Source organism: Budorcas taxicolor, chromosome 11, assembly GCF_023091745.1.
Source record: "Budorcas taxicolor isolate Tak-1 chromosome 11, Takin1.1, whole genome shotgun sequence".
NCBI classification, from domain to species: Eukaryota; Metazoa; Chordata; class Mammalia; order Artiodactyla; family Bovidae; genus Budorcas; species Budorcas taxicolor.
The window spans coordinates 48,696,549-48,722,369 of record NC_068920.1 but is presented as its reverse complement, the minus strand read 5'-3'; the positions used below and the strand labels follow the sequence as shown (position 1 = coordinate 48,722,369).

Below are 25,821 nucleotides of genomic sequence, written 5' to 3'. Positions count from 1 at the left end.
GCCAGTTATTATGAATGAGATCCTTTTCCATTTCTGTTTTTAAAAGATTATGGTTGGTAGTGTAAGAACAGGGATTCCCAGGTGGCTCAGGGGGTAAAGAATCCGCCTACAGTGCAGGAAATGCAGGGTTGATCCCTGGGTCGGGAAGATCCCCTGGAGAAGGAAATGGCAACCCACTCCAGTATCCTTGCCTGGAGAATCTCATGGACAGAGGAGCCTGGCGGGCTATAGTCCATAGGGTTGCAAAGAGCCAGACTCAGCTGAAGCGACTGAGCACGCACAGACGCAATATAAGGACTCTGCTGATGTTTACATGTCAAGAGAGCTCTGTCTTGTATTCTGCCACCTCCTTAAATTCTCTCTTTAGTATTCTCTTCTTGTTTTCTTTTCCTCTCTGGGTTTTCTTCCCTCCACCTGCTGTTGAAGCATCTCTACCTGGAAATCCCAAGAATACCTAAAGCTCAGAATAAAACTATATTAAGTGAAAGCTAAAATAATCTCTTGATACTCTTAGGTTCAGAATTGCTGCTACTAGCCCATGAAGCGGGTAAAGAATCTGCCTGCAGTGCAGGAGACCTGGGTTCGATCCGTGGGTTGGGAAGATGCCCTAGAAGAGGGCATGGCAACCCACTCCAGTATTCTTGCCTTGAGAATCCCCACTGGCAGGCTACAGTCCGTGGGGTCACAGAGTCGGGCATGACTGAGCGACTAAGCACAAGCACAGTCCATGGAGCACCTTTGTATAAATGAGAATTTCTCCCAGCACTTCACTCCTGATATGATACTCATAATTAATGGACTCATTTGGAATATGACATGTTCCTGCAGAAAAATGTGATAGTAAGTATTTGCAGCCCTCCAGTGTCTCCCTTAAATGAGGAGCTCTTGGACCATCTCAGCCTGTATGGATGGTCTCAGCAGTGCTGCTGAGAGCCATGGATTTTTGTCATCACTGCCTCTGGAATCACCCCTTTCTTCCCAAGGTCACTGGCTCAGTTAGACTGCCGTTAAATTTGCCCTCTCATCACCATACACCTCCTCCCTCCCCAGTAAAAGGACAAAAACAAAGCATGACTGGGTCTGCCTCTTCCCAGCCTCCCTCTTCCAGGACACCCTAGTCAGAATAACCTTCCTAGAAGGAAGCCCTAGAGCCCTGTCACTCTTCCTCAGCAGTCTCTGTGCTGTTCCCACCCCGCCCCCTTGGGTGGTGATTCCTCTCGCCTTCACTCTCAGTGTGCTCATCTGTAAAAGCAGAACAGTGATGCCTGCTCAATAATTACATGGTAAGAGTAAACAATATACTACCTGCGGAGATACAACTCATATTGGGCTCGGTGCTGATCACCTTAGTTTTCTCTTCCCTTCCCCCCCGACCCGAACAAGTACTCTGGAAACTGAAACGTTGTATAATTGTAACATAGTATGTTGCCTCAGGGCTCTATTTTGGCAGCTTTTCTTCTGTGAGAATTAAGACTTTTAAAATGAGTTTGACTCAAGGTAAGTTGCATTTCGGGCTTCCCAGGTGGCTCAGTGGTCAAGAATCTGCCTATCAATGCAGGAGATGTGGGTTCTCTCCCTGGGTTGGGAAGATCCCCTGGAGGAGAAAATGGCAACCCACTCCAGTATTCTCGCCTGGAGAATCCCAAGGACAGAAGAGCCTGGTGGGCTACAGTCCGTGGGGTCGCAAAGAGTTAGACACGACTGAATGACTGAACACATGCTGAACACGATTACTTATGCCTCATTGTACATCCATTACCCGGAGTTCTTGTGTTTTGGCAAGAGTTCATCATATTTGACTTCTAATAAGGAACATGTGAGAATACTCCAGAAGGGAAAATCAAAGGGTAACTGCAGCCTCAGCGTGCCGCTAAAACAGGTGCCACTGAAGGTTTTTCCGCTGCCCCTGGAGGCTCGCGGTGATCGCTGTGTGCTGCGGCGTGTGCTCCTCCCGGGGGTGAGAATAGTGGGTGGTGCTGCCTGCGGGAGACACAGGGTCTCTGCAGGAGATGCGGGCTCAGGACGTGCTGAGCACACGCACCGCCCTCCCCCAGTGAGTGTTCCTTATGCTGCAGACTCCTGCCTTGTGCTCACTACAGAAAATGTTGTGTGTTAAGAGTCAGCTTCCACGTCTGTTTCTTGGCTCATAGAACTGGTTTCCTTTCAGCCACATTCGATTGTTGTCTTTTGTTCTAGGCTCTCTCCTGATTGGGTTTTCATTGGGTTTTAATCAGAAACCATCTGGTGAAACATTTTGGATTCAAATTAAAGATCTATCACAAACACATATCTCAGAGAACACAGATGAAACCCAGACTGGAACAGAAAGCAAACAAGACATAATGCAATAATATTATGAACAGAATAGTCTCAGAGGGAAGGAACGCAGAGAAAACCAAGAAGGGCTGCATAGAAACAAAGCCAACCCCTCAAAGAAGGACCCACCAGAGTAGGGTGTGGGGGAGCCAGTGAGCTCTCACATCAGGGCCTGAGTGGAGTGTTCTAGGTCTGACAGTCCTTGGGACTACCCTGCAGTCCTTGGGGCTGGAAGCCACAGTTAGTAGCCCTTTCCCCTCCCCCGAACTGGGACAGAGTGCTGATGAGCAGAGGCCATTTACTTTACTCCACAGATGGGCCCTGAAAAGTCCCGTCTCTCCTCTCCATCCCTTCTCTCTGCACCCATTTCTCACTCTTCTTTCCCAGAGCCGTCCTGGCCCGGCCTTGTACCTGTGAGCCCAGGGTCTAGGATATCAGAAATGCTGGCCTCACTGGCAGTGGGACCACCCTGCCTGCCTGCCCCTCCCCCACGTGCTGTAGCCGGTTCAGACCTGTTGGTCACAGGTTAGAAAACCGGGAAAGAACTGCATCTCCAACCCCATGTCACAAATACAGCTCTCCAAACTGTCTGACTTCAGCTATTGATTTGACTTAGGAGATACTTGTACGTGTTAAAAAATATTTTCCACAAAGCCTAGAAGAGTATACAGAGAGAAGCACCTCCCCTCTCCACCTCTGTCCCCAGCTAGGCTCTCTGTTTCCTTCGTGAGGGTTAACTTATTTGATATGTACCTTTTCAGCGGTCGTTAATGGTGATCACTGTGAGCTTTTAAAATTATTACGCCTCTCTGTCTCCATTGCTGGGCCTCCTGAATTCACCCGCTGTATCTGCTTTCTCCGCATCCTTTCCTCTCTCAGACTTTGACCCCTGGTGGACAAATGACTGTGAGCAGAATGAGTCGGACCCCATCCCTGCCAACTGCACTGGCTGTGCCCAGAAATTACCCCTCCAGGTGATGCTCCTGGAAGACACCCCAAGGAAATTTGAGAGACTGCATCCTCTAGTGATCAAGGTGCGCAGAAAGACTGCTTCTCCTGCTGCCTTCATAACCCATTAAAGGGCTGGAAAGCATCAGGCCCTGGGGCATTCCTGATAAGTAATTCCGTGTTGTCTTGTTGCACTTTTGTTTTCTGCCTCCCCAAGACGGGACAGTCCCTGTCGACTGAGGGGCTTCAGGATTTTTTGTGCCAGTATCCGGAGGTGACAGAAGGCTTCACCGAAGGGTTTTTCACCAAGTGGTGGCGCTGCTTTCCTGGACGGTGGTTCCCATTTCCGTATCCATGGTGAGTGCGGAAAGGGGCACCCAGCCATGTGTGTGTACAGAAAGAGGGCAGACCAAATGTCAAAACGGTACTCATTGCTGCCGAGACCCTGCTATGCCTGGCACTGTGTAAACTTTGCACCACACCCTCCAAGTCAAGTGATAACTCCAGAGCACAGTGTTGAAAAACCGATGGAGAGAAAGAGAGGAGTTGAAGAGGTGTGTCAAGAGGGGCGTCACCATGGTGGACACCGAGATTGCCTAATAGAAGCATCACTCACTTCTAACTGCAGTGTTTAGCATTTGCTTTCATGCTGAGTGGGTCCTGAGTGTTGAGGACTGCAGAGAGAGCACAAAGAATAGAAGGGAAGGTTATTTCGTGGCATTTGTTTGTGCCAGGTAGCATGCCTTGGTGCTTAGTGTCTTACTCATTGGAGATGCTCATAATAGCGCTGGGAAGTCGGAATTGTCATTGTCGTTTTTCAGTTCAGGAAAAGTGGGAGTCAGAGAGGTTAAGTACTTTGCTTAAGGTCACCCAGCCAACACTGAAACTCGCATCTATCTCCCTGTCCTTCTCAGGTCTGATAGACGACATGGGCCATTTCTTGGGGGTAAACCTTGCTTTCTACAACTAAAAGGAACGCAAGTTTACTTCTAGAATCATTCCAAAAAGGATTAAAACTGCTTTTTCAGGCTTTTTGTTGTGTAGTTCCTCTGCTTCTGCCTTTCTTTAAATTTGCTGTTTATTTGCATGATCAAATACTCCGTTTACGAGCTGATACAGGCTTCCCACGTCATACTGCTCCACTTCAAAAGGGTCATGATTGTTGCCCCCCTCCTCCCTTCTCCTCTCTTGCCCTGCCTGCTGTTACTTCAGTCTCTGCCAAGAGAGAATGAATGGAGTGTTTCTTTTCTCCCTCTATATGTTGTTTTAGCTGGATTTTATAAACACCCCACCCACACAAGACAAATTGTGGCTGTAGAGTGTGTGTGTGTGTGTGTGTGAGTGTGATGTTTCAGTTAATTGATTCAGCATGACTGCTCTTCATGGACCAAATACTTCAGTTGTTGTCCTGACATCTTTCCCTCTTCACCCACCACCCACAGTTTTCCCACCCTTGCCGAGCTCGCTTTAGCCATGGTGTTGGGCTGGGTTGCCCAGTTTAACTACTTTTTCCCTCTTACACATTCTACAGGAGAAGACCGCTGAACAGATCACACATTTTACATGAGCTTTTCCCTGTTTTCACGTATCTGCCGTTTCCAAAAGAAGCCTCCTTGAAAAAATGCTTCCTTCTTCAACCAGAACCTATTGTGGGGAGTAAGGTAGGAAATTCTGAGATTTGGATCTAGAATTTTTCTCGTTTGCTACCTGGGCTGATGTCACAATCAAAGCCTTCCCTGTATGTCAGCTTAGAGGGTGACCTGAAGGGTCATCCACAGAATCTGGAGTTCTCTCTTCCTGCTGCTTGCCAACAGGACCTGCAGCGGCCTGACTTTTTACTGAAGGCATGCTTCCAGAAAGTCTGGTGACCTTGCAGATCTATTTCCTGCCCTTAACACCTGGGGGCCAGCTGCCTTTCGACATTAAAGGAAGTAGAATCCTCAAGTTTAAAGAGTCCTCAGCATGCAGTCAGACTTATCTACCTCCAAGTCGAGAGCAGGCAGACTGTGAATGAATAGTGTGTAAATGAACAGTCCAACATTTCTCATTTTGTGAGAAATTAAATGATTTGCCCAAGGACACAGCAAGTTAATAAGAGGTCTCACCTCATCCTCCACTCCCAGATTGGCTCTCCCCAGAAATAAACGAGAAGCTTCAGATGGAGAGCAAAAAGGGAGAGCAAAAAGCTTGGGAGCGTGGTTTGGGAACAGAAGGGTTGACAAGCACGTGCCTGAGGCAGTGTGTGGCACTGCCTCTTAGCTCCATCCGTGGCCAAGTACCCGGAGCCCACATTTATACCTCTGGGGCCAGCAGACTGGGCAGAGCTGTTCTGTGTTTGTGTCTGTTTACTTTTCTCTGAATTGCTCTTTTGTTGAGTCTCAACCCTGAGGAAGCTTTTTGAGTCTGGATTGGTTTGGAATAATTAAAAGGATGAATTTTCCTTTGTTAAAAAATTAAATTTGCTGAACTGCGACCCCTATCAACTCGGGGTTGTGTCTTTAACCTCCTGACACTATTGTTTGGGTCCAAATGTGCTGAATCGTGTTAAAGGAATTTCAAAGCCTTTAAAAAACAATCATTTTGTCTAGAAGTAAGAACTTCTGCCTGCCAGCTGTAGGGTGGAGGTGCTGGGCTCTGGCCTCAGGTTTTAAAGAAGTTTATTCTGCTGCCTTCGGCTAGAACTCGGGGCCCTAGTATGATTTCATCTTCATAATTATGATATATGAAAAAATTATGGGTGAGGGCTTTTATCACTGTCTTGGGTTTTCCCACTTGAATCTTAATTTCACCAGTCTGCTGAACAGGGACACCAGGGAACCCAGCCAAAGGGGTAAATACAGAGTTCCGCAGACGCCTGTCAGAATATCTTGTTGTGGTTCTCAAGGATGTTTTTGGAAGGGGAGTGGCCCAAATAGGCAGAAATTCTGAGAGTCTGATTTCTTAGAGCATCTGTTCCCCACCCTGGCCCAGGCTCTCCTTTCTCCACAGCCACGTTACTCCACCCTTGTTCCACATCCCTGGGCCCTGGACTCTGGTAAAGTCATGTGTCTGTGGGCCCAGATTCCAAGAGGCAGCCTTGGGATAAAAGATAAGCAGTGGAGTCCCCTTGTGGAGAGACCCTGGGGGAAGAGGTGGGGGGCTCCAAGGCCCACTGCACCCGCCCCACGATGTTGCCCAGGGCCGGCCCAGCCCATCCTGTTGTCTGCTTCTCCTCATCCTGAATGTGGAGGAGCGTGGTCCCAGCCCCTCTCAGGCCCGTGTGAAATAGAGATATGCCTGCTTAGTTTCTGGTCTTCTGGAATATTTTCAGGACTGCTCGTGACAGGGCTTCTGTCGGTCACAGCGGCTCCAGACACGCGTCCTCTTCTGTCACTGCAGCAGCGGTTGCAGTGGCTCGAAGCGTTTCCGTGGACACAGAGTCAGGCCAGGGCCTGTGGGGAGCAATGGGGAGACCAGGGTTGGGAGGCAGGAGAAGGCAGGACCACATTCTCAGGCTCCGAGGACCCAAATGGTGGGGAAAAAACAGGACATGGCCTAAGGAGCCGGACTTCTGACTCCTGGTTTGTAAGGGCGCATAAGGGATTGGGGTTTTCTCTTGCCATCTAGACAGAAAGAGAGGTCTGACCAAGAGCCCCGTACCCCTTTGTTTCTATTCCCTGCCCCTCCCAAAGCCCAGGCACACAGCAGATTGCACTTAATGCTTGCTGGAAGCAGGACTGATTCCCTGGTGGTTCAATGGTAGGGAACCTACCTGCCGATGCAGGAGATGCCAGCTTGTTCTCTGGGTCAGGAACATCCCCTGGAGGAAGAAATGGCAACCCACTCCTTTGGGTTGCCATACTCCTTGCCTGGAAAACCCCATGGATGGAGGAGCCTGGCGACTGCAGTCCATATGCCCTCAGAGACCTGCAGTTACCTGTGCAGTTGTACATCCTTAGCTTTCAAGATCAGAGGCTGATCTTAACTATTTTTAGTCCTTAATCAGTAGCATCATGTATCTGCTTACCTGGGTCTTGCCAAAAAATTGTAAACTTGAACTTGCTGCTGTCCGATTCTCTTGAAAAGTCTGACAGTAAGAAATAATATTCCACAGACCATTGCCCAGAGGATATACAGACTGTCTGTCTGGATCAAACCAGACCCTCAGATGACTGCATATTTAGACCACCACATGTTGGCCTCTGCGAGACTTTTGTTAAAATACAATTAGATATTTTGCCTATGACCTACCTGGAAACTATGGCTAGAAATTGTGAATTATGAAACTTGAGCCATTTCTGCTGCAGGGCTGTCATTGCAGATGTTGCCCACAAAACTACACAATGTCTCTTTAAGAAAAACCCTAGAAGAGATCTTACCATGGGACTTCCCTGACAGTCCAGTGGTTAAGACCCTGAGCTTCCATGGCAGAGAATGCAGATTTGAACTCTGGTTGGGAGCTAAAATCCCCCATGCCCGCTTAACATGGCCAGAAAAATAGAAATCTTCCCTTAGCCTCAGTACAGGGAGATGCCATGCTTAGCAGAAACTAATTTGTTTTTTGTCTTTTGAACAGAATTGTGAGTTTTATCCTTGGTTCTGTCTTCCTCTTTGCTTAGGCTGCCAGGAAACCCAGAGCCACATGTGTAAGAATTTTTGTGTCCTCCCCCATGCCCCAGGATTTGACTTGGTTTTCCTTTCCTTCCCCTGTGTCCTCTCCTCCAGACGCACAGGATGCATGACCTGTTCACCATCGGCAGCGGGGAGGCCATGCTGCAGCTCCTCCCGCCCTTCCAGTGCCGCAGCCACTGCCAGTCCGTGGCGATGCCGCTGGAGCCAGGCGACATCGGTACGTGGAGCCCCAGAGGGCAGGGTCAGCCACAGGGTCTTTTTAGTTTTTAACTCAAAAAAGCATTCTAAAAATTAAATATTGCCTTTACAAATATTTATTAAAGTCAAAAATAGCTTTTTTTTATTAGCAAGGTCAATTATTTATGCTTAGATGTAATGGTTAAGTAATTACTAAGAAAATGTAGCAAAGAGAAATGGGTCAACATGCACATTTAGAATGCATGTGTCCATTGGCTTTAGAGATTTCAAATTAGGAGGAATTATTATGGAAAATATTTAGAGCAATACTTTGTTTGCAGATAAGGTAACTGAGACCAAGAGAGGAGAGGTGACCATTCCAAGGCCCAACGGTCAGTTAGGTGAAGCATCAGTTTTAAGTGACTCCTTTTACACAGTCAAGCCAGAGGAGGTCCAATTCAGATTCGATGAAACCCTTTCTGTGCCCAGTTTGCTAGTAAAACAATTCAAGCAGTATGTAAGGGCAACAGCCACGCAAGGAAATACTATCTTCCTTGTGGATCCCACAGTCTGGTCACAGCCTCACAGTCATGACCCACCCTTGGCTCCATGATTTCCCGACTGTGACTTGTTCTGTGCCTTACCATCTAAAAATTGGTTCCGAAGAAACAGACTTGCATCAACCACTGGCAGTTTGACAATAGAACTGTCTTGGCAGAAGCAAAATAAATCAACAAGCATCACCATTGCCCTTCTTGTTTTTCTTGCCTCACAAAACCTAGGGTAGCCCTGACTCCCTGACAGAGCCCAGACTGATTTTCCAATTTTATTTCTTTTAAGTTTTTCCATTTGGAAGACCCCAGTCCCTAGAAACCTCTCACCTCACTTGGAGGTAGGGTGCATACTGAAAACTGCCAAACTTTAATCCAAGTTTCATAACTTTTATTTCAATTTAAAAATGAAAACAATGCTCAAATTAAGCATTTAGCCGCTAATGGAGCACAGCTGGCCTGGCCCTTCAGGATTACTGCAAGAAAAGAGGATTCTTGTGTGGAAATTACTCCAAACCCGTCGTTCTGTAGTGGAGTGATGCTGCACAAGTCTTTATGGCATTCTGGTTTTGGAATGTGTAGCTGTGCTTGAAAAAGTTTCTGTCTTATGTTCTACAAATGCCTGACAGTTCAGACAGCTACAGAAACACTTTTGTTATCCAAATTCCAGGTTTTCAGCTCCCACAAGCATCCCGAGTGCCAATTATAGAATTAAGGAAAAAAGGAGAAAAAAAGATGGGTGACTGGCAGTGATCAAAGAAGCTTTGACTCTGATCAAAGGCTGGTGTGGCTAGTCCGGAATGGCCCAGAATCCAGAGACTGATCCTTGTTGTCCTGTGACCAGCCAGCTTGCTGACTGGAGGGAAAGAAGCCCTGTGCTTGGCAGTGTCCATGAAGGGCAGAATGTGATAGGAATGTGGAGAAGGGATGGAGGCTGATGAGAACCAGGGAAGAGGGCAAGTCAGGAGAAGGCTGGGGGTGGGGAGGGCTGGGGAGGACAGTGGACTCAGGAAGCAGTGGCAGAAACAGAAGCAATTGCTGCAGCTGCCGCAGGGGAAAATGAGGACAGAAAGGCAGACCCTGACAGTGGACGAGAGTAACTTTAGTGGCTGTTAAACAGATGGCCGCTCCTGCACCTCAGAGACCCTCAAGAATAGCACTGTGTCAAGCAGATTCTGTGTTTGTTGACAAAATAAGCATTATCCCATGATGGCTGGGTTCAGAGGACAGTGCCCACGATCACCAGAAAACCCATGACGGACGGCATTTTCAAGAGTGATGTGGGTGTTAAGCGTCAGAGGCTGACGCTGGTAAGCCCATGTTACCTGCCGTGATGGTACAGTCACGGCTCATAGTGACCTTTCTTGAGTCACCAAGCAGAGGTTACATTCCATTCAGTGCTCCCAGTTTAAAGATGAGCAGTGTATCCTTTTCTAGAAAATTTTTCATCAGTTACTTTACTAATGTATTAAAGTTTTTTAATTTTACCTTTTGAGCCCATTCCTAGATACCAGTGCTTAAATGATACAGGTCATGACCCTAGGGTTCATAAAACAGCCCTTGGGAAAGACCCTTGGCAAATAGGGCTCTGTCTTTGGGAAATGCCTGTCTTGTTGAAACACAGTACACATTAGTGTACAAAAGGCTCTGAAAAGCCCTGAAGGGGTCTGGTGTTTTTCAAACTCACTTGACCATGGAACCCTTTTTGCCCTAGACTGTCTTATAGGGTGCTACTGTTGGCAGAATGCAATTTAGGAAGTATTGGTTTGGGTTAATCTGGATGTTCTGTAACGAGACCATGTTGTGTATAACCTCAGGAGAACTGGACAGGGCACCCTGGCCTCCGTTAGAACCCGTCCTGTCTTTTTGCTGAGAAGAAGTGACCCTGAGAATTGATGCTCCATATCAACCTTATCTGGGGCTTCACTCGTGGCTCAGTCTGCCTGCAGTGCAGAAGCCTCAGGGGATGCGGGTTTGATCCCTGGGTCAGGAGGGTCCCCTTGAGGATCCCCCGGATGAGTATGGCAACCCACTCCAGTATTCTTGCCTGGAGAATCCCATGGACAGAGGAGCCTGGTGGGCTGCAGTCTATGGGGTCGCAAAGAGTCAGACACGACTGAGCGACTTAGCACACACACATGCACATCAGCCTTATCTAGGGCTTCCCCGGTGCTAGTGGTAAAGAACCTACCTGCCAGTGCAGGAGACGTAAGAGCTGTAAGATAGATCCATGGGCTGGGATGATCCCCTGGAGGAGGGCATGACAACTCACTCCAGTATCCTTACCTGGAGAATCTCATGGACACGGGAGCCTGGGGGAGTACAGTCGATAGCATCGCACCGGGAGCCTGGGGGACTGCAGTCTATAGGGTCACACCGGGAGCCTGGGGGACTGCGGTCTATAGGGTCACACCAGGAGCCTGGGGGACTGCAGTCTATAGGATCACAATGGGTCACACCGGGAGCCTGGGGGACTGCAGTCTATAGCGTCACACCGGGAGCCTGGGGGACTGCAGTCTACAGGGTCACACCGGGAGCCTGGGGGACTGTGGTCTATAGGGTCACACTGGGAGCCTGGGGGACTGCAATCTATAGGGTCACACCAGGAGCCTGGGGGACTGCGGTCTATAGGGTCACACCGGGAGCCTGGGGGACTGCGGTCTATAGGGTCACACTGGGAGCCTGGGGGACTGCAATCTATAGGGTCACACTGGGAGCCTGGGGGACTGCAGTCTATAGGATCACAATGGGTCACACCGGGAGCCTGGGGGACTGCAGTCTATAGGGTCACACCAGGAGCCTGGGGGACTGCGGTCTATAGGGTCACACCGGGAGCCTGGGGGACTGCGGTCTATAGGGTCACACCGGGAGCCTGGGGGACTGCGGTCTATAGGGTCACACCGGGAGCCTGGGGGAGTACACTACAGTCTATAGGGTCACACCGGGAGCCTGGGGGACTGCAGTCTATAGGATCACACCGGGAGCCTGGGGGACTGCAATCTATAGGGTCACACCAGGAGCCTGGGGGACTGCAGTCTATAGGGTCACACTGGGAGCCTGGGGGACTGCAGTCTATAGGATCACAATGGGTCACACCGGGAGCCTGGGGGACTGCAGTCTATAGCGTCACACCGGGAGCCTGGGGGACTGCGGTCTATAGGGTCACACCGGGAGCCTGGGGGACTGCGGTCTATAGGGTCACACCGGGAGCCTGGGGGACTGCGGTCTATAGGGTCACACCGGGAGCCTGGGGGAGTACACTACAGTCTATAGGGTCACACCGGGAGCCTGGGGGACTGCAGTCTATAGGATCACACCGGGAGCCTGGGGGACTGCAGTCTATAGGGTCGCAACAGGAGCCTGGGGGACTGCAGTCTATAGGGTCGCACAGAGTCGGACACAGATGAAGCCACTTAGCACACACAGATGCATCAGCCATATCTAGAACATCGTGCTTTTGTAAACCTGCCAAACTGTGATTCACAGTTACCCAGGTGAGGGGTGACGCTGAAACACTTTGGCTCATGGTTGGAGGAACCGGTTGGATGTCAGCTTACAGAGAGGACTGATGATAGCTGGGGACACTTATGCTAGGAAGAGCTCACAGACCTCCAGAGCAGGAATGGCCTCTGAGTCTGTAGGTGAATCTGAGGGCAGCTCTGCAGACCCACCTAGCTCGTGCCCACAAGTCGGCCCAGTCCCTACGACTCACCCGCTTTCCTGTCGCTGCCTCCCTTCAAGGCTACGCTGGTGCCACCCACTGGAAGGTCTACATTATGGCCAGAGGGATCCAGCCTTTGGTCGTCTGCGATGGAACCACCCTGTCAGAGCTATAGGACACAGATCTAAAGGAACGGCTTTGAGAGTTGAAGACCAGATCGAAACGGGGAGAATAAAAACAAAAAACGATGAAACCACTTTCCAGGGGTTGGTTACTTAGTCACCTGCCCCGTGCATGCGTGTGTGAGCCAGTTGTGTGCTGGAGGCAAAGGCCAGAGCCTGGGCCTCCCAACTCTTCCAGCCCAGCCGCTTGGCCAGGACTCCACCACCAATACCCGTCTATGAGAGACGGGCCTCTGCCCAGCCCCTTGGCACCAAAGCCTTGAGGCTGCCTTCAGGCAGGGAGCAGGGTTGGTACCCTCCCTCACTTGCATGCCATGATCTCCTGCTGGCTCCTGGCCACGAGAGGGCAGTCAGCAGGTCCTGACTTCAGCGCCATCCTCTGCCAGGTGGGCCTGCCTGTCCCATCTCCCTGGTAAAACCACCCTGTACATCTTTTGGAAAGCCACGGATGGTTAAAGAAGTCATGGCAGTTTCCCAAGCACAGTGGAATCTCGAACCAGTGAAAAGGATCAAATAACCTCAAGCTGCACTCGAGAAGTGCACTTCTTTCCCAAGTGCGCATGGCTCTCGGAGTCTCCGATGCCAGGTCAGAGCCTGACTGTAATTGAAGCGGTAATTCCTAAGGTAATGCCTTCCTCCATTCGGTCAGGTTCTCAGTCTCCCCCTCCCTCCCCTGCTCTCTCGCCTGTCTGGCCGGCTTCTCAGCAGTTGAGCTCCCCACACCCCTCCCTTGGCCCAGCCAGAGCCCTTTACTGCTGAGGCAGCACTGCTCTCATCAGCCGTGTTGCTTTTACCAAATGTCTTCAGAGGGGGGTGAGTTAAGAGTGCTGGCCTGGGGAGAGGGCGCCTCCCCGGGTTTGATCTTTAGGTCCCGACTTTCTGCAGAGAAGATGTTTTACAGATGTGTCAAAGTGATGTTGTCATGTGGCTAGGGAAGGAACTCCAGACTCAAAGTGCTGGTCAGCTGGGCGTGCGACTGTGTGACTGTCTTGAAATGATTTCTCTCTCTCTGTACTGGGAACCAAGGTGAGGTGTTTTTAATTCTTATGAAAATACAAAACCGTGTTCCTTTTGATTGGACGATTCGCTCTGCTCGTTGTTTTCCCCGAATGCTTTCTGTATGTCTTAAGTGTACAAATAAGGGCCCTCTTTTTTTGTTTCCTTTCCCCCTTTATTATTCCTTTATCGACTTTGTTAAATATCTGGCCTCTGATCGTGCCATTGCCAAGCTGAAGGAAAAGAAGCAGACCCCGCTACAGCCCCTGGTTCTAAATGGCAGAAATCAAACAGACAGTGGAGGTGTCAGACCAGAGGCAGACAGTGGTGGGGGAAGAGGATGGGACTCACTGTGGGGTCCTCGCCATCCTCTGGAGGCACCCCTGCACCTTGTCCCAGGCCCTCTGTCTACACATCTCATGAGCATCAGTGAGGATCAGTGTGTGCTTGAATGGCCTGTTTAGGGGCTTGTAAAGGACAGGGAGGGTTCACATCGCTCAGAGCCTCCTCCACGGACTTGAGTGAAAGTAGGATGAACTGTACCTGAGGGAATTTTTGCTTAAAAGAATCAGTACTGTGTGTGAAGTAATACAGGAAAAACAAAACTTCACGTCTGTATAAAAGGCACGCTGCTAAGCAGTTACAGTTTAAGAGGTTTTAAATCAGAGGGACCATTCAGAGGCCAGCTTTGTGCATACTTGTAGAGCCTTGGCAATGTCCTTGCCCCTGGTGATATGTAAACACGGTCTTTAGAGGTCTCTCAGAGTTCTCTTAAATTAGGCCCTTTGGGTTAACAAAAGAGAGGGTTTCTTAGGAGCAAAGCAACTGTTTTGATGATCGAAATTCCCCGTTGTGTTTTTATGAATTACCCCGTGTTCCTTCCCCATTTTACTCCAGCCTGTCACACCTTAAATGATCATAAAATGCCCTCTTCAACTCAAAGCTGAAAGAGCCTTGTATGTGTGTGGGTGTTCTGAGGCCTCCTGTGGGAGGTCCCCAGAGCTGTCAGCTGTCTTCAACAAAGAACGGTCTGGCAGCAGATAAGTAGAAACTTTCCGTGTGTACACCACTCATTTTACTTAAAATCTGTCCAGTTCAGAATTGAACGTAGATTTATGTTAGGGGTGAAATTCTTCAAAGAAGGTTTTTTAATTAATGTACCTTCTTCTCCAGGTAATTCTGAAAAGCAGAATCTCCCACTGACTGGTCAGTAGTCAGTGAGCCACCAGCTAGTACCTTTCTAGTTACCCAAGGCTTTGTGTGAGGGGGCTGCGGGGTCACCCCTGCTCACCTCGCTCTCAGCTCCTCCATGGAAGCAGCAAAAGTTCCTCCATATGACCCAGTGTGGGAAGGAGGCTCATGAAGATGAGGAAGCAGGGTCAGGGGGCTGGTGGGGCCATAGAAATCCCCATGTCTACCACCACCCTAAGAACAAAGCCACAGGGCTTGCTTTAAACAAGAGGTCCTTGCTCACAAGTTTGTTGAGTGTTTACCCAGAGGTGACATGGCAGTGAAACTCATGTACTGTGTTTCTCTGGGGAGAAGTCAGCTCTCTGGGGAGAAAGGCTGCTTTGGCCCCAGTTTGAGGCATTATATCCAGGTGTCCTGAGGTCCCCAAGAGTCGGATGTTGAAAAGAACACTACCCCTGTCCTGGTTCATGAAGAACATAAGTAGAACTTACCCTCTCCCCACTCTCAATTTGTTCAGCAGTGGGAGAGAGTAAACTAACCATAGTTTATGAAAACAGAATCTGCCTCTTTGGTGAAATAACAAAACAATCCATGAAATAGACAAATTTGGGGTCATTTTCTGAGAGAAAGACATAGCAATGTTTCTTAATAATTAAATAGTCCGTTCCAGCTTCAGAGTGTCTGGGTACGCATGAACTTCTCCTCTGATCGCCTCCTCTGATCTCTGCCCAGTCCTGTGAAGCAGCTCTGAGAGCCTCATTTACAAGTAAAGAAACTGGGGCCGAGGACAGTTCCTTTGCTGGCGGTCGATGGCTGGCTCCACAGCACAGTGTCTTCCTGCTGCAGTGCAGAGTGGTGCCCAGGAACAAAGCCATGGGTCTAGCTGACTCTGGTGAGCCCAGCTGAGTGGGAGAACCTAGGGGCAGGGTCAGCAAGCCAGGAACTCTCCAGGGTTTGTTTTCAAAACTGAGACAGAAATGGAGAGAAGCTAACAGATGACTTCTATAAAAAGCCCTTCCCCCGCCCCCACCTGAAAGCGCTTTTTAGGAGTGAATGTTCCAGCCATTTTCCCATCACCGCAAGTTTCCAGATGTGTGACCAGCAGAGGGACTCAGCCCAATTCCAGTTGTGGGTCCCCTTGGAGTTTACATCACTTGTTTTTTTAGTTCACAGTTTTCTATTCCCTTCTTCCAAAACCCAGCATAGGCCTCGGTGTAGGAGCAATTTTAAAACAATTCCTTAGCTGCAGGTGAGGGCCTCAATCATTTTATGTTTTTATATAGGCAGTGTTCTTTTTTTTTTTTTCGGCTGCACTGCATAGCATGTGGGATCTTAGTTGCCCGACGGATTGAACCCACACCCCCTGCACGGGAAGCACAGAGTCTTAACCACTGGACCACCAGGGAAGTCCCTCCGTCATTTTCATACAGTCTGGATGCAGTTTTGCTCATTAGCCAGTGGCTTCCATAGTGAAAATTGAAACCCTCAGAGTAGATGTTTGCTTCTCATGCAATCCTTACCCAGCAGGGGCCAGGTTGTAGAGGAAAGAGACTAGTGCAGGGAGAGAATCGATCTGGTCTACCTTTTGAGAATCAGTAAACAGGAATATTTTAGACTTTTGAGTTTTCCTATCGCTAGAAGACAAACTCTCCTGACTTACAAGTTCCACACTCATTAACTTCCTCTTTTCAGCTTTTTCACCCACTAAAGGGTGGGTTGAAGGAAGGGAGTGCCAGAGATGTGCTTTAAAATAGCATTTTGGTTTGAGAATCTCTCCACATTCGGATCCACAGATATTGGGTCCAGAGCTGACGCACGTCAGGGCCAGGCAGCTAGGAAGGTGAGGTGCTTACAGAGCGAGCTCTGTCACAGATGGGAAGTTTGTGCTCTGTCGCCATCAGCCCCTCCATATCCTGCAGCTGCTTCTGCAGAAGCATCTCAGAGAAGATGGACAGGTGGTCTCCCTCGTGCACCACGTCCGAGTCCACCCGCCCTGGGTGCGGCGTGGCTCTTTAGTGCTGGCCCTGGTGAGAAGGCCTCCAGCCAGCTCGTCTGTCGTCCAGGTCGCTTTGCGTCTGGTTTTCCTGCCCTGCATAATTTCAGCATTAGAGCTAACTACACCCGTCATGTCTCCCTCTCTCGAGACCGTGAGACATCCAGACCTTTGCAGAATATTGGAGAGAAGAGATGTTACGAAACTCCCAAGTGGAGGCCTGGAACTGTCCAGACGTGATGGGGCTGCCCACGGGCCACTGCTGCCTTCATGTGTCTGTCTGTCTGTCTGTGAGCCAGCGTCAATCCAAGAGTGGGCCATAGCTGTAGACACCCATGCAAAGAAGGGAAACCAGCTTAGTTCTGAGTTTCAGACAGAAATTGGAGAGTCGGGACATCTGCTTCACACCAGGCTTAATTTACCTCATCCCTCTCCATGGCTCTGTGGGGGAGGTGAGGTCAGCCTGCAAAGCCACCTTGACCTACAGCTCAGCAGGGTCCCAGCCTTCAAGCTTCAGCCCCTCAGAGCACTTCCAGTCATTTCAGGAACAAACGCTTACCTGTGAGAGTTGGTGACCGGACACATGCCATCATTCCCAGAGAAGACGCAGCCTCCGTCACAGATGACCTTCCCTCCAAACTTCTCTCCATAGTCTCATCCTCAGAAAAACGCTGGCCTTGGTCTCTTCCTCCTCGTCCTTCCCGCGGGAAGGTCAGTGATAGACACCTAGGGCGGAAGGGAGCGGGAACTGGGCACTCGGCAAAGTCCTTGCTGCCCCCAGGGACGGGATCCAGAATGGCTGCAGTTCCTCTCTAGGGAGCCAGGGGTGGCGGGCCCCGGGGGGTCCCTGTGAGCAAAGGGGCGGACACCTGTCCAGCCACGTGGGCTCCGAGTGGTCTAAGATGTTATTCTGTGTTCAGTGTGGAATGTTGATTGTAACTTAATGTACCGCAAATTTGTAAAGAATGTATGTACATTAAGGTTTCATGTGACAAAAATTTTTACTTTTTGCAATTAAAAGTGTGTATGTTGGTTGATAAGCACTGGCCTGTACTTGGTGTCATCCTTTGGTTTCCCATTTTCTCTTCTCCTGCAACTCGGAGACTGATAGTCACATCCTACTCCTGAGGCAGGCCTCTGCTGTGGGCCTCCAGGTCACCTGTCCACCCCGGCCTGGGTCCTGTCTCACATCCGACTGAGCTTTGCACTCGCTCACATTCACAGATGATGCTTCTACCCCCATTCTAACCCTTTGCCTGCAATGGCTTCTGATCTTCTGTTCCCATGAATTCTCAAATTTCAGTCCTCCTGTTAATACCCTCCCCTGTTCTTGCACTTTGCCCCAAATTCGAATGAGACCCTCAATGCCTTTTTCCTTCTCCCAGCTGGCTGGACACAGCCCAGGTGCCCTCTCAGTGTCGCCTCACCCATAGGTGTCCTTGGTCCTCGCAGGAGGACAGCGAGGCCCCCTCAGTGGCTGGTGCCCTCGCCAGCTCACCCCCAGGCCCCCTGATTGAGGCCACTCACAGCACTCAGTTAACTCCATTGCAGATTTAAGTCATTTTTGTGTGTGCATTCTTTTTTGATAATTTCTTTGTGCTATTTGCACAATTTTATAGAAGTGCATAAATATGGCCATTTCCTATATAGTATTTAGTGTTCTCTTTTTTCTTCAGTTTTTTAAAAAAATAATAATTTTCTTTCTTTTTTTTTTTACTCTCTTGGCTGTGCTGTACAGCATGTGGGATCTGAGTTTCTCCACCAGTGCAGGCCCTCTGCACTGACAGCATGAAGTCTTAACCACTGGACCTCCAGGGACGTCCCCTGTTTTATTTTATTGCTTGCTGCACCCTTGTCCCTCCCCCCACCTCATCCCTCCTCTTCCCTGGTCAGGCGAATGTAATATGTATACAGCCATATCCTGCCATATATCTTCCCACTCTTTCTTCTGTGTTCTCTGTAATCATAATCAGAAATCACAAGACTTTTGTCACTGCTTGGCCAAAAGTGGGATCATATTACAGGCACTTGAGGTTTCTTGCTTTTCTTACTCAATACCTCACAGAGTTCCCTTCAAGTCAGCTGGCATACTGGCATAGCTCTCTAATCCATTCTTTTTAGTGGATAATACTCTATGGTGTGAATGTGCCATCGTGTATTCAACTCTTGTTGGTAAATCACATCCTGTTCAGTGATTATCTGGATTATGAGTCAAGGAGTCTAGAGTTAATTTTTTTTAATGCTTGTTTTTACAAAATATATATTCATTCTTGTTTGTGCCAAGTCTAACGTACGTTCTTTGAAAATTAGTGTGTTCCATAATGCTATTCATTAACCTGCTTGAAAACTGTACTTCACCCAAAAAAAGAAAACGGAAGTAAGTCTTGATTCCATGTAAAAAGGTGGCAGAATCACCAGGCCCCTTCTTTTCTCAACCCCTCTATAGCCCTTGACACTGACCTGTGGAAAACCCCTCCCTCCCCTGGCCTCTGTGCGGCCACTGCTCCCCTCTTGAGACTCCTCTTTACACTCGTCTCCTCTATAGGACCTCCCACCCATCTCTGAAATATTAGTCTCCCCTACCAGTCTGCCCCTGGATCCTCCTCTTTGCTTCCTCCGTGGGAGAGATCTCAGCTCTTTGCTTTACCTTCCACCCATGGGCAAGTCACCCATGAGCTCAGGCCAGGCCCACTCCTCACCTGAGCTCTAGACTTGTCAATCCAAGCATCGGGATCTCATCTCCATCAGCTCTCTCCCAAAGCACTTCTAATTCACCGTGTACAAAACAACGATGCAGTCTCTCTTCCCCCCTCCCAGCCTCTACTTCTAGTCAGGACCAAGCTCCGGAGCCCTCTGCCTCCTTGTCACATGCCCAGCCCCAGTTTAGAACCTTGCTGTTTCACTCCTGGACTCAGCCAGTAATTGCCCTGTTTGTTTCTCGTGTACTCCCTACCATCCCAATTCACCATCCACTTAGCTGCCACGGGGACCTTTCTAAAGCATCTGTTCCCTCACTTCCTTGCTCAGCACCCTTCAATGACGCTCCATTACCCACAAGACAGGAAGTTCTGGCTGGCCCCTCCAGTCTCATTCCACTTCTTTCCTTTGCTTTCCCTGCTCATCTACTGTGCCCCACCTCTACTGGACTGTCCATAATTCCTAGAAACATCCAGACTGGCATTTGTCCTCTTTTTTTTTTAAAGAGCAGTTTTAGGTTCATAGCAAAATTGAGCAAAAAGTCAGTTCTTGTATACCCCCTACCCTCACACAGGCACAGCTTCCCTCAACTGTTGACTTCCTGCACCACAGTGGTACATGTTGAAATCAATGAACCTGCACTGACGCGTTACCACCCAAAGTCCAAAGTCCACTTATGTTAGGGTTCTCTCGGTGTTTTACACTCTGTGGGTTTGGACAAATGTATACTGACGTGTCGGCTTCCCCGGTGGTGCTAGTGGCAAAGAACCCACCTGCCAATGCAGGAGACGTAAGGGGCGTGACATTGATCCCTGGGCTAGGAAGATCTCCTGGAGGGGAGGGCATGGCAACTCACTTGGGTATTCTTGCCTGGAAAACTCCACAGACAGAGGAGCCTGGCTGGCTATGGCCCATAGGGTCACAAAGAGTCAAAGACGGCCGAAGCAACTTAGCACGCACCCATACTGACATGTACCCATCATGATAGTGTCATACAGAATATAACATCATACAGAATAGTTCCACTGCCCTAAAAAATACTCTCTGCTCTGTCTATTCAGCCCTTCTCTCCCTGCCGATCTTTTTACTGTCGCCATAGTTCTGCCTTTTCATACTGTTCGTGGGGTTTGGGGGAGAAGGGGATGACAGAGGATGAGATGGTTGCATGGCAATGGACATGAGTTTGAGCAAGCTCTGGGAGTTGGTGATAGACAGGGAAGCCTGGCATGCTGCAGTCCATGGGGTCACAAAGAGTCGGACACAACTGAGTGACTGAACAGAACTGATAGTTCTGCCTTTTCCAGAATGTCACGTAGTTTACATCCATCACACGATATGTAGCCTTTTCAGATTAGCTTCTTTCACTTAGACGTATGCATCTGAGTTTTCTCCATGTCTTTTCATAGCTTGACAGCTCAATTCATTTTAGCCCCGAATGATATTCTGTTGTCTGACTGTGTCACAGTTTACCCATTCACATATTTGGTTGCTTCCAAGTTTGGGCAGCAGTTTGAGTACAGCTGCTGTGAACATCTGTGCGCAGCTTTTTGTGTGGACCTGTTTTCAACTCCTTTGGGTAAATACCCAAAAAGCAGGGTTGCTGGCTCGTATGATAAGGGTAATGTTTAGTTTTATAAGAAACTATCAGACTTTTACAAAGTGGCTGCACCATTTTGCATTTCCACCAGGAATAACTGCAACTCAGCAGCAGCAGCAGCAGCAGCAGCAGCATTTGCTCTACATCCTTACCGGCATTAGGTACTGTCAGTGTTCCGGATTTGGGCCATTCTCATAGCTGTGATGCCTCATTGGTTTGTTTCTGTTTTTGTTTTTTGCTGTGCTGAGTGGCTTGTGGATCTTATTTCCCCAACCAGGGGTTGAACCCAGGCAATGGCAGTGAAAGTGCCGCATCCTAACCACTGAACCACCAGGAAATTCTCTCACTGTCCTTTTAATTTGCAATTCCCTGCAACATACGATGTTGAGTCTCTTTTCACATGCTTACTTGCCATCTGTGTATCTTCTTCAGTGAGGTATCTGTTCAGGCCCTTGGCCCATTCTGTAATCAGGTAGTTTATTTTTTTATTGTTGAGTTTTAAGACTTCATATATTTTGGATAACAGTCCTGGATCAAACATACATTTTTATAAACATTTTCTCCCAGTTGGTGGCTTGTTTTCTTTTTCTCTTGACGTTATCTTTCACAGTGCAGAAATTCAATATTTTAATAAAGCCCAGCCTATCAGTTGTTTCTTTCACAGATCATGCCTCTGGTGTTATACCCAGAAATTCACCCACATACCCAAGGTCACCATAATTTCCACCTGTGTCATCTTATAAGAGTTTGATAGTTGTGGGTTTTACATTTAGGTCCATGAACCATTCTGAGTTAATTTTTTATGAAAGGTGTTAGGTCTGGGTTTAGATTCTTTTTTTTTTTTTTTTTGCATGTGGGTGTCCACTTGTTTCAGCACCATTTGTTGAAAACACTATCTTTGCTTCTTGTATTGCCTTTGCGCTTTTGCCCAAGATCAATTTGCCATGTTTATGTGGATCTGTTTCTGGGCTCTGTTCTGCTCTATTGATCTTTGTTGTGTTGCCGATGCCAAATTATTTGGATTACTGTAGACTTCGGTAAGTGTTGAGGCCCAGTTGCGTCCGTTCTCTGACTCTGTTCTTCTTCAATACTGAGTTGGCTATTCTGGGTCCTTTGCCTTTCCATGTAAACCTTAGAATCAGTTTGTTGATCTCCACAAAATGACCTGCTGGAATTTTGATTGAAACTGCATTGACTCTACAGACCAAGTTGCATCCAGGCTGTCTTTACTTCCAAGGCATCGTTCTTACCCCATGACATTCGTAAGCTTCACTATGTCCTTCCTGCTCAGATTCCACTGTATTAGCGCACATTCCTCCAACATGACGCACGCGCTTTAGGCTTTCTTACTAAATCGAGCTGACGAGCCTCTAGACAGCATGTTGAAGATCGCTATTTCACCAGTCTTACTTTTTCAGAATAATGCCTTTATTATTTCTATAAAAATGATTCATTTTCTTTTAAAGTATTGAAGACAGTTTGAATGATGTTATGGAAACCTCCACCCAGACATAACTGCTGACAGCATTCTAGGCATCCCGAGGGTATTCCTAGCTAGAAGGTTAGATAGAAATGCTTTTATTAAAATGGGCCCAGTCATACCAAAGAATAAAAAGGCTACATCAATTATATATGATTATGATAGAAGAAAAAGAAAGTGAAGAAGACTTCTCTTTCCCCCCACACAAAAAATTGATTCCTTAAAAACCTCTCTGAAGTTAAGATTATGAGAAACATTGAGAAAACTAGAACTGTTCTTAATAAAGTTTCATTTCTAGGTGATATGGTTCAAGGTTCTGAAGGTGAAAAAATAGCTCATTCTTTCTCCAACCTTATCTCTTCCTCTACTTTTCAATCTGTATGAATTACAGCTACATGGGTATTATCACTGTTGAATTTCCTTCTCCTCTGAAACCATCTTTCCCAGAATTATTTAGCCTTCATTTTATATTTAAACTGATTTGTGACTCATCAGCAGTACTTTTACCATCACTTCATTCCTGAGTTGTTTTTAAACTCTTGGTTGGCTGAATCATCGTTAAGTTTTTCAGGGAATGGCTCATAAATGCTGCGTTTTCTGCGTTTGAGAATGTTTCTGTGGTCTTTATGCTTGCATACAACTTGGCTGAGGAAAGTATTCTCGCATCACACTTTCTTTTGCTCAGAACTTTGGAGGCATTTCTCCATTGTCATTTGGCAGCTTGACTGTTCGTAGGAACAAGGTGGGCCACCCTAAGATTTCCCCTTTTTTCTTCTTCCCCTCCTCACCTGCCTCTTTCTTCTTCCTCTCCTCCTCCTCTCCTTCTCCTTTTTCTTCATCTGTGTGCTTGAATTCTTTCTTTTTCTTTATCAGCTTCTCTTGGAACAAGGTGTGCTCTTTTGAGTGGCAATTCCAGTCTTCATCCTGGGGAAGATGTCTTGTATTTTCCTTAAAATGGATGCTTTTTCATTTGTTAGGTTTTCTGTTTCAGAGTCTGTCTTTATTCCTTTGTTCCATTGTCTTGATCTTTTATGACTTTTGTCTTATCTCTCTCTCCTTTTTTTTTTTTTTCGGCCACCTGGTGTGGCATGTGCGATCTTAGTTCCCAGACCAGGGACTGAACCCACGCCCCCTGCAGTGGAAGCCGTCTTAATCACTGGACTGCCAGGGAAGTCCCTCTTCTCTCTCTTTAATACCTGTCTTTTTTTCTCATTTACCATGAATATCTCAAGGGTTCCCTCTGTATCAATTTATTTTTCAGCCATAGCTATTTAGTTTCTTGTTATTTTTGATAAGCTTGTTTTATAGAAGCGCCAACAGTTTGTTCTCTTTCTATTCAGTTCAGTCGCTCAGTCATGTCCGACTCTGTGACCCCGTGAACCGCAGCACGCCAGGCCTCCCTGTCCATCACCAACTGCCAGAGTCCACCCAAACCCATGTCCATTGAGTCAGTGATGCCATCCAACCATTTCGTCCTCTGTCATCCCCTTCTCCTCCTGCCCTCAATCTTTCCCAGCATCAGGGTCTTCTCAAATGAGTCTGCTCTTCGCATCAGGTGGCCAGAGTATTGGAGTTTCAGCTTCAGCATCAGTCCTTCCAATGAACACCTAGGACTGATCTCCTTTAGGATGGACTGGTTGGCTCTCCTTGCAGTCCAGGGGACTCTCAAGAGTCTTCTCCAACACCGCAGTTCAAAAGCATCAATTCTTTGGTGCTCAGCTTTCTTTATAGTCCAACTCTCACTTCCATACATGACCACTGGAAAAACCATAGCCTTGACTAGATGGACCTTTGTTGGCAAAGTAATGTCTTTGCTTTTGAATATGCTATCTAGGTTGGTCCTAACTTTCCTTCCAAGGAGTAAGTGTCTTAATTTCATGGCTGCAGTCACCATCTGCAGTGATTTTGGCCCCCCAAAATAAAGTCAGCCACTGTTTCCACTGTTTCCCCATCTATTTGCCATGAAGTGATGGGACCAGGTGCCATGATCTTCGTTTTCTGAATGTTGAGCTTTAAGCCAACTTTTTCACTCTCCTCTTTCACTTTCATCAAGAGGATTTTTAGCTCCTCTTCACTTTCTGCCATAAGGGTGGTGTCATCTGCATATCTGAGGTTATTGATATTTCTCCCAGCAATCTTGATTCCAGCTTGTGCTTCTTCCAGCCCAGCGTTTCTCATGATGTACTCTGCATAGAAGTTAAATAAGCAGGGTGACAATATACAGCCTTGACATACTCCTTTTCCTATTTGGAACCAGTCTGTTGTTCCATGTCCAGTTCTAACTGTTGCTTCCTGACCTGCATACAGATTTCTCAAGAGGCAGGTCAGGTGGTCTGGTATTCCCATCTCTTTCAGAATTTTCCACAGTTTATTGTAATCCACACAGTCAAAGGCTTTGGCATAGTCAATAAAGCAGAAATAGATGTTTTTCTGAAATTCTCCTGCTTTTTTGACGATCCAGTGGATCATGGCAATTTGATCTCTGATTCCTCTGCTTTTTCTAAAACCAGGTTGAACATCTGGTTAGTGCAAATGTAATTGTGATTTCAGACTATAAATTTTAAATCATTATTACTAGGCTCAAACACATCTTGGTGCATCTCAATTTACTGAGCATATTTCTCAGATGTAACGGTTTCTTTGGGAGTCAGAAAGCTGTGGTGGGTCAGACCCACAGCAGACCAGGAAACAGTGACCATGACCTTTCTTTAGCACAGGTTTGGCTTTGGGAAGTGCTTTGGGGCTTCTTGGTCCAACCACTGAGCTGGTCGTCACAGGTTGTCACATAAAATCCACTTTTTGTCACTCATCACAATCCAATTGAGAAATGGTTTGTTGTTGCATAGAATGAGAGAAGACACTTCAAAATGATAATCTTTTTGATTTTGGTCAGCTCATGAGGCACCTACTTAGCAAGTTTTCTCACCTTTCCAGTTTGTTTCAAATGTGAAACTTTTCATGTAGGGATAAGAGGATCAGCTTCTATGACTGCTCTCAGTTGGTTATTGCCAACTTCCAATGGCTGGCCACTATGCTCCTCATCTTCGAGGCTCTCATCTCCTTTGTGAAATTTCCTGAACCACTACTGCACAGTACATTCGTTAGCAGTTCCTGGGCCAAATGTGAGTTGTCTCTGCTGCTTTATGACCATTTTGAACTCAAATAAGAAAATCGCTCAAATTTGCTTGTCTAACATCACTTCCATAATCTAAAATACATATAAAATAAACAGCAAGTAGTAAGTCATTAGCCAAAAAAAAGGTGAGAAATGCATATTAAAATGTATAGCATAACCACATTTATTCAAGAATGTATTCCAGTATCCAGTTGAAAACTTCAGCAGTGCAAAACTGCAATTACATCTGCACCAACCTAAATATTGTCATCCCATCTGTGCTTGCTTCTTGAATTCATGTTGTTA

General features: G+C 47.6%; 1 protein-coding gene across 3 annotated transcripts in view; it reads left to right on the top strand.

The window, feature by feature from the left end:
- Positions 1 to 13,526, top strand: part of C11H6orf89 (chromosome 11 C6orf89 homolog) — a 34,907-nt gene extending 21,381 nt beyond the window's left edge. For all 3 annotated transcript variants that reach the window (XM_052648573.1, XM_052648572.1, XM_052648571.1), the window contains 5 exons: positions 3,196 to 3,350; positions 3,482 to 3,621; positions 4,796 to 4,925; positions 7,969 to 8,092; positions 12,345 to 13,526. In XM_052648573.1, the coding sequence (XP_052504533.1) occupies positions 3,196 to 3,350; positions 3,482 to 3,621; positions 4,796 to 4,925; positions 7,969 to 8,092; positions 12,345 to 12,439 (644 nt within the window). In that variant the 3' untranslated portion in view covers positions 12,440 to 13,526. The remainder of the gene's footprint in view (positions 1 to 3,195; positions 3,351 to 3,481; positions 3,622 to 4,795; positions 4,926 to 7,968; positions 8,093 to 12,344) is intronic.
- Positions 13,527 to 25,821: the final 12,295 nt, after the last annotated feature.